This window comes from Arachis ipaensis, chromosome B9 (assembly GCF_059453495.1).
Source record: "Arachis ipaensis isolate K30076 ecotype BB chromosome B9, ASM5945349v1, whole genome shotgun sequence".
Lineage (NCBI taxonomy): Eukaryota > Viridiplantae > Streptophyta > Magnoliopsida > Fabales > Fabaceae > Arachis > Arachis ipaensis.
In genome coordinates this window covers 123,072,339-123,081,615 of record NC_142444.1, presented here as the reverse complement: position 1 = coordinate 123,081,615, position 9,277 = coordinate 123,072,339, and the positions used below count along the sequence as shown (strand labels likewise).

General features: G+C 37.4%; 1 protein-coding gene across 1 annotated transcript; it reads right to left on the bottom strand.

Moving 5' to 3' along the window:
- Positions 1–427: 427 nt before the first annotated feature.
- LOC107615804 (uncharacterized) lies at positions 428–1,837 on the bottom strand. The gene has a single exon (XM_016317834.1). It carries the CDS (start codon positions 1,835–1,837, stop codon positions 428–430), a length of 1,410 nt encoding a protein of 469 aa, XP_016173320.1.
- Between the last annotated feature and the right edge of the window lie 7,440 nt (positions 1,838–9,277).

Sequence of the window (9,277 nt, the reverse complement as noted above, 5' to 3'; positions counted from 1 at the left end):
AGACATAATGATTTTAATTAAGTGCTCCGGAAATTTAAACTCCTGAAGTCTTTTTTCCAAGAAACTCCAGTTAAGCCTGTCATAGGCTTTCTCGAAGTCAATTTTTAATGGCCATAAATTGCTTCTTTCCTTTCATCCGCCTCATGGAGTGCATCATCTCTTTGGCAATAAGAATATTATCTTGAATCTTCCTTCCCGGAATGAAACTTGATTGGTTGACTGCTATTCTATCATTCAAATGCGATTTGATTCTTTCCACCAAAATCTTGGTCAAGACTTTGTAACTCACATTGCATAGAGCAATAGGCCGAAATTGAGAGATAAATTCTGGGCTATTAAGTTTAGGCACAAGAGTTAGTAGAGTGTTGTTGCATTGCTTTATAAGATCCGGATATTGCCAGTAGCAGTTGATAAAATCATACAGCTTCTATTTCATTAAATCCCAGTTATTCTTGTAGATAAGAGATGGGAATCCATCACTTTCTAGTGCTTTAAATGATCCAATACTGTAGAGAGCATTTTTTATTTCCTCTTCAGTGGGCTCCGCTATGAGTTTCATGTAAACATAAGCGTTGAAATTAGGTAAAGTATCATATAAGTTTTCAATTGGACTAATGCTCACCTGTTCTTGATAGATGCTTTGAAAATGGTTTACGATATGGTCTTTCAATTCATCATCCTCTTCTATCCAGCTTCCATCTGTTCTTCTGAGTTTCTGAATTTTGTTCCTTCTCCTTCTAATGACAGTCTTAGTATGATAATATTTGGTGTTCCTATCTCCTTCCACTATCCATTGTTGTCTTGATTTTTGCATCCAAAAAGTCTCTTCTTTATCTAGTACGTTTTCTAACTCTTTATTGAGATCTTGCTCTAATTTGTCCAGATACCGATTGTTACCATACGATCTACTCCTCTGAATGCCACTTATTCTGTTCAGAATTCTTCTCTTGATCTTGAAGATATTTCCAAAAGTTTCTTTATTCCACTTCTGGAGGTCTTCTTTAAGATCCACAAAGGATCCTAATAGAGAGTTGTTCTTGTTCCAGCTAGTGTTCAGACAGTTTTGAAATTCTTGATGCATTCCCCACATAGCTTCAAATCTGAAGGGTCTATCTTGGCCTCTCACCCTCTCTCTTTCATTTATAATAAGGAGGGGGTGGTGGTCAGAGTTTGTTCTCGCAAGAACTTCTACCATGGCTTCATGAAACCTTGTCCTCCAAGAATGATTAGCGAGAGCTCTGTCTAGTCTTTTGAAGACTCTATCTTGTCCTTCCCATTGTGGTCCTCTCCAAGTGTAGCGAGACCCTATGAAACCCAAATCAATTAGACCCCATCTATTTATCCAACCGGAGAACACTTTGCAATCTCTGTTACTAATAGTAGCACCGCCTTTTTTTTCTGAGCTGTCTTTAATTTCATTAAAATCACCAGCTATCAACCAATCTCCCATAGTCTGATTAGCTATATTAAGAATTTTAGGCCATAATTCCCTTCTATTCTGGCTCTGAGGACTGGCATAGACTGCTGTGAGGAACCATTCCTTTTCACTCTGAGTTTGGATTTTAACATATAAATATTGACTATGCTTTTCTATGGTGGTTATGTTGATATCTGGTCTATTCCAGCAGATCCATATGCCTCCTACAAATCCCTGAGCTTCTTCCAAAATAGAGTAAGAGAAACCAAGGTTATGTATCACTCTTTTTGCTTTGTCTCCACTGCACTTAGTTTCCAAAAGAATAGCAATGTCTGGTCTATGTTGTCTCATCAATTCTTTAAAGATGCACCTAAAAGTCTCGCTAGCCGCACCTCGCACATTCCAAATAAGAGTAATCATTAAAACAAAAAGGATGACAGAAAAGGTAGATAAACCAGTTGTTAAACAAAAAACAGACAGAAATTAGAAAGCTAAAGCTAAAGAGAAAGCATGGAGCAGATTAATGCATCTGCATGTCCACATCCTCTGATATACTCATATCTGGTGTGGTGAAGTCCACCCCTTCAATTAGCCTCATGCTTGGCTCCTTTTCCAAGGAATCCATCACTATATCTTCTTTTTCTATTATGTCTGCTTCCATAAGGTCAGGGGGTCTTCCTTCCTTTTGTTGGTTTTGGTTAAAAGGTTCAATCCCTTCCTCCATGAATGATGGAGTTGAGGATTTTGCCTCCATCCAATTCTCTTCATGGTGGTTATGGTTCACCCTTTCAATTTGCATTGTAGTAGACTCTCTTTGTTCTCCTGTTTACTTTTGATTTTGCTCTGGTTCTTGGTTTATTTGTGCTTGCTTTTCTGTGTTCTTGGTGTTGTTCTGTTTGGCCTTTACTTTTTGAGCTGGCTGATTGCTCGTTTCACTTTGTTTTTGTCCTGATTGTGCTTTTGCCTTGCTTTTGTTTTGCTGTTCCTTCTCTCTTTTCTCTTGGGTGTTGATAAACCACTATTTCATGGTTTATTTTATGCTCAATTGATTGTTTTTTATCAAGTCCTTACCCACTTATTCATACAATTCGCATGTTTTATGTTTTCCTTCCTGATTTTGTGCTTTGATTGAAAACATGCTTCTTTGACCTTAATTTTATTAATATTGATTCTCCCTTTATACCATTCGATACATTGATATGTGTGTTAAGTGTTTTCAGAGTTTATAGGGCATGAATGGCTCAAAGGATGGAATGGAAGCATGCAAAAGTAGAAGGAATATAAGAAATTAAAAGAACTGCAAAGCTGTCAGCCTGACCTTCTCACACTAAAACGGTCATAACTTGAGCTACAGAGGTCCAAATGATGCGGTTCCAGTTGCGTTGAAAAGCTAACATCCGGTACTTCGATTTGATATATAATATGCCATAGTTGCCCTGACGATAAGTGACGCGAATGCGTGATCCACGCGGATGTGTCACAGTGAAGAAAAACCAGCGTGTTTGAATTCGAAACCAGCGAATTCTGGGCTGTTTCTGACCCAGTTCTCGGCCCAGAAAACACAGATTAGAGGCTATAAAGTGGGAGAATGCATCCATTCATCAGACAACAACTCATCAGCTCATAATTCATAATTTTTAGTTTTAGATGTAGTTTTTAGAGAGAGAGGTTCTCTCCTCTCTCTTAGGATCAGGATTAGGATTTATATTAGGATTAGGATTTCATCTTCTTCATCACAGGTTTAAATGTTCTTTTTATTTATTTTCTCAATTTTATTTATGAACTCTTTGTGTTTAGATTCGAATGTTTTATTTAATATAATTTGAGGTATTTCAGATTTGACTTTGCTTTGCTTTATTTATATGGATGCTTTTAATTTAATTTAGATATTTTCTTCCTTTTGGCCTTGGTTAAGTAATTAGTAAAACTTAAGTTGTCAAACTCAGCAGTGATTGAAATTGGCAGATTACTGATTGATTTGGATCGCTCTAAAGCTAGTCTTCCCACAGGGATTGACTAGGACTTGAGGATTAAATTAATCAGTCCACTTGACTTAACTAAGTGGGATTAAAACCCAATTCTCATCACATCTGATAAGGATAGCTGGGATAAGAATTCTAACTCTTATACATTGCCAAGAGATTTTATTATTATTAATTTATTTTTCTCGTAATTTAAATTACTTATTCCTTATTTCAAAAAACCCAAAAATTCTACCTTTTCCATAACCAATAATAAATCATACCTCCCTGCAATTCCTTGAGAAGACGACCTGAGGTTTAAATACTTCGGTTATCAATTTATTTAGGGGTTTGTTACTTGTGACAACCAAACTTTTGTAAGAAAGGAATTCTTGTCGGTCTAGAAGCTATACTTACAACGCGAATTTATTGTGAAAATTCTAGATCGCGCGAGAGTTTTGTTCTTCAAAATGGCGCCGTTGCCGGGGAATTGCAAACGTGTGCCTTATTATTGGTTATTGTAAATATTTGCTTTTTGCTTGTTTATTTGTTTTTATTTTTGTTTTTATTTTTGCTTTTTCGTAAATTAAGAGGTTATTGGTTTTTATTTAGTTATTAAAAATTTCTCAAAAATTTGTTCTTGGTGTTCATCTTGATCTTCAAGTTGTTCTTCGTGTTCATCTTGACCTTCAAGTTGTTCTTAGTTGTTTTCTTCGTTTTGATCTAAAAATTTTAAGTTTGGTGTCATTTTATTGTTTTTCTCTTTCCTCATTTAATTCAAAAATATCTTTTCTCTTTATTTTAATTGAATTTTCAAAATTTGCATAAAAAAGAATTTCAGATTTTTATTTTAAAATTTTTATCTGATCTTATCTTAGTTTTAAATTTCAAAATTCAAATCTTTTTCAAAAATCATATCTTTTTCAAAATCTTATCTTATCTTATTTCAAAAATCAAATTTCAAATTTCAAATATTTAAATTTTAAAATCAAACCTTTTCAAAATTTAAATCTTTTTCAAATCTTTAATATTGTTGACTTTTTCAAAATTCAAATTTCAAAATTCAATTTTCAAAAGTTAAAATTCAAAATTCAAAATTTAATTTTCAAATTCAAAATTTAAATTTCAATAACCTTTTAATTTAAATTTGTTTTTATTTTTATTTTTAATTTTTATTTGCTATTATGAGTTCTCACCCCCATCGCTTTGAGTTTAGTTCTAATAATGTTGAAAGGAATAGAAGCTATAACAGGAACATGCATCAAGGTCAGAACAATCAGAGATGGACGGAGCCACGAGGATCTGATCAACCCTTTTGGCAACAACATCCTCCAAGATACCATGGACCCCGACCATTCCAGAATGCATGCCTAGACACTAGATATGGTGGACCCCCTTGTAATTACCAACAAGGCCCATCATATGCCTATGAACCACCTCCTCAACACAGATTTGAAACACCACACTCAAAAGCCCCCTACTACCGTTCACCTCCATTTGACCCTAACCCATACCCACCCCAATTCCAACCCAATTACTCCCAAGAACCACCACCTCCCTATGCACCATGTCCATATCCATCACCCCAAGAATCAAGGGAGCAATTCAAGGAAACGTTTGAAAAATTTCATGCCACACTTCACCAATTGAATCAAGCAATAAATAGACTACCTTCCTGATGTTCGGACACTCAAGGAACCCCCATGGCTTCATGTGGACAATCTAATGAAGAACGTAGCATGAAAGAGATACTAGAAACTCCAGTGGACAGTACGGAGCATGACTTTGTACTGGAACAAGTAGAGGAAGCTGTAATTATCGAAGAAGAAGAATTGGTTGAAGACTTAGGAGATGCTGAACCTCCATGGGAAATTCAAGTCAAAGAGCCTCCTTCAAAGACGTTTGAAATTGATGTTGAGGAGGGTGTACAACCTCCAAGGCATATCATGGTTGAAGACTTTGAAGAGGTTGATCAAGAGATGAATTCAATCATTGATGAATTCTTATCTGCAATTGAATCCTCTCCTATTGGACTTGACATGGAGATTAAAGAAGAAGAAGCACAACCTCCCATGCCCTTGGTGAACAATGAAGAAGAGATCGAATTGGAAGAAAGCTACCAAGAGGAAGAGGTTGAAATTGAAGAAACTTGCAAGGAGGTGGAAGTTGTCAAAGAAGAACTCAAGGGAATAGAGCTGGAAATCACCTTGCCAATTGGTGTGGGAAATCGTGATCGTTCATTCCCCGGCAACGGCGCCAAAAACTTGGTACGCACAATCGTAATCTCAACTCTTTATCACAACTTCACACAACTAACCAGCAAGTGCACTGGGTCATCCAAGTAATAAACCTTACGTGAGTAAGGGTCGATCCCACGGAGATTGTCGGCCTGAAGCAAGCTATGGTCACCTTGTAAATCTCAGTCAGGCGGATTCAAATGGTTATGGAGATTTAATAATAAAAAGATAAATAAAATATAAACTGGGATAGAGATACTTATGTAATTCATTGGTGAGAATTTCAGATAAGCGTATAGAGATGCTTTCGTTCCTCCTGAACCTCTGCTTTCCTGCTGTCTTCATCCAATCATTCCTACTCCTTTCCATGGCAAGCTTTATGTAGGGCATCACCGTTGTCAATGGCTACATCCCATCCTCTCTGTGAAAATGGTCCAATGCGCTGTCACTGCATGGCTAATCATCTGTCGGTTTTCGATCATACTGGAATAGGATTTACTATCCTTTTGCGTCTGTCACTACGCCCAGCACTCGCGAGTTTGAAGCTCGTCACAGCCATCCCTTCCCAGATCCTACTCGGAATACCACAGACAAGGTTTAGACTTTCCAGATCTCAAGAATGGTCATCCATGGGTTCTAACTTATACCACGAAGATTCTAATATCTCGGACTCGGTCCTCTTTAGATATCTAAGAGATATTCATTCTAGCTTGTTTGCATGTAGAACGGAAGTGTTTGTCAGGCATGCATTCATAAGTGAGAATGATGATGAGCGTCACATAATCATCACATTCATCATGTTCTTGGGTGCGAATGGATATCTTAGAATAGGAATAAGCTTGAATTAAATAGAAAAACAATAGTACTTTACATTAATTTGTGAGGAACAGCAGAGCTATACACCTTAATCTATGGTGTGTAAAAACTCTACCGTTGAAAATACATAAGTGATGAAGGTCCAGGCATGGCCGAATGGCCAGCCCCCAAACGTGATCAAAGGATCAAAAGACGATCCAAAGATAAAACTAAGGATATAAGTCCTATTTATGCTAAACTAGTTACTAGGGTTTACAGAAATGAGTAAATGATGCAGAAATCCACTTCTGGGGCCCACTTGGTGTGTGCTTGGGCTGAGCTTTGAGCTTTCCACGTGTAGAGGCTTCTCTTGGAGTTGAACGCCAGTTTGTAACCTGTTTCTGGCGTTTAACTCCACTTTGTAACCTGTTTCTGGCGTTTAACTCCAGAATGCAGCATGGAACTGGTGTTGAACGCCAGTTTGTGTCATCTAAACTCGGGAAAAGTATAGACTATTATATATTGCTGGAAAGCCCTGGATTTTTGCTCAAGTCCCTCAATTCCAGCCAGAAAATACCTGAAATCACAGAAAAACACAAAAACTCATAGTAAAGTCCAGAAATGTGAATTTTATTTAAAAACTAATAAAAATATATTAAAAACTAACTAAATTATACTGAAAACTATGTAAAAACAATGCCAAAAAGCGTATAAATTATCTGCTCATCACAACACCAAACTTAAATTGTTGCTTGTTCCCAAGCAACTAAAAATCAAATAGGATAAAAAGAAGAGAATATACTATAGATTCCAAAATATCAATGAAACTTAGCTCCAATCAGATGAGCGGGACTTGTAGCTTTTTGTCTCTTGAATAGTTTTGGCATCTCACTTTATCCATTGAAGTTCAGAATGATTGGCATCTATAGGAACTCAGAATTTAGATAGTGTTATTGATTCTCCTAGTTCAGTATGTTGATTCTTGAACACAGCTACTTTATAAGTCTTGGCCATGGCCCAAAGCACTTTGTTTTCCAGTATTACCACCGGATACATAAATGCGACAGACACATAACTGGGTGAACCTTTTCAGATTGTGACTCAGCTTTGCTAGAGTCCCCAATTAGAGGTGTCCAGGGTTCTTAAGCACACTCTTCTTTTTGCGTTGGACCTCGACTTTAACCGCTCAGTCTCAAGTTTTCACTTGACACCTTCACGCCACAAGCACACGGTTAGGGACAGCTTGGTTTAGCCACTTAGGCCAGGATTTTATTCCTTTAGGCCCTCCTATCCACTGATGCTCAAAGCCTTGGATCCTTTTTATTTACCCTTGCCTTTTGGTTTTAAGGGCTATTGGCTTTTTGCTCTTGCCTTTTGGTTTAAAGAGCTTTTGGCTTTTTCTGCTTGCTTTTTCTTTTTCTTTCTTTTTCTTTTTTTTTTTTTTGCTATTTTTTTTCTTCTTCTTTTTTTTTCTGCAAGCTTTTGTATTCACTGCTTTTTCTTGCTTCAAGAATCATTTTTATGATTTTTCAGATTATCAAATAACATTTCTTCTTTTTCCTTATTCTTCAAGAGCCAACATATTTAACATTCATAAACAACAACTTCAAAAGACATATGCATTGTTCAAGCATTCATTCAGAAAACAAAAAGTATTGTCACCACATCAAAATAATTAAACTAGTTTCAAGGATGAATTCGAAACCATGTACTTCTTGTTCTTTTGTAATTAAAACATTTTTCATTCAAGAGAGGTGATGGATTCATATTCATAACTTTAAGGCATAGACACTTAGACACTAATGATCATGTAGTAAAGGCACAAACATAAATAACACATAAGGCATGAAAACCGAAAACAGTAAAATAAATAGACAAGGAGATTAAGAAATGAGTCCACCTTAGTGAGGGTGGCGTCTTCCTCTTCTTGAAGAACCAATGGTGCTTTTGAGCTCCTCTATGTCTCTTCCTTGCCTTTGTTGCTCCTCCCTCATAGCTCTTTGATCTTCTCTAATCTCATGGAGGATGATGGAGTGCTCTTGGTGCTCCACTCTTAGTTGTCCCATGTTGGAACTTAATTCTCCTAGGGAAGTGTTGATTTGCTCCTAATAATTCTGTGGAGGAAAGTGCATCCCTTGAGGCATCTCAGGGATTTCATGGTGAGGAATTTCCTCATGCTCATGTTGAGGTCCATGATCTCTTATTTGCTCCATCCTTTTCTTAGTGATGGGCTTTTCCTCTTCAATGAAGATGTCTCTGGCCTTAGGTGCCATAGATGGTTATGGAAAAACAAAAAGCAATGCTTTTACCACACCAAACTTAAAATGTTTGCTCGTCCCCGAGCAAAAGAAGAAAATGGAGGAGATGGAGGTGTGTGAATGGTTCGGTCAAGGGGGTTTTAGGTGGTTATGATGTGTGAAAAGGAAGGAGTGACGGTTTGAATTTAAGTGGGTGGGTGTAGGTGGGTTGTATGATGGTTTTGGAGAAGTAATGGAGGTGATTGGTGGAGGTTAATTTGGGGAAGAGTGTTATGGAAAGGTGTGATAAGGAGAGAAGAACAGGTGGGGATCCTGTGGGGTCCACAGATCCAGTGGGGTCAAGGACTTAACATCCCTGCTCCAATTAGGCGTGTAAAATGCCCTTGCTGTGCAATCCTAGCGTTTAATGCCAGACTGCTGCCTGTTTCTGGCATTAAACGCCCAAATGTAGCTTGTTTCTGGCATTTTAACGCCAGGCAGATGCTTGTTTCTGGCGTTAAACGCCAGCTTGGTGCCTGTTTCTGGCGTTAAACGCCAGACAGATGCTTGTTTCTGGCGTTTAAATGCCAGACTGCTCTCCTCCAGGGTGTGCTATTTTCAATGCTGTTT

Coding starts and splice junctions, on each gene's coding strand:
- LOC107615804 (XM_016317834.1), bottom strand. CDS start 1,837: ATGATTACTCTTATTTGGAATGTGCGAGGTGCGGCTAGCGAGACTTTT.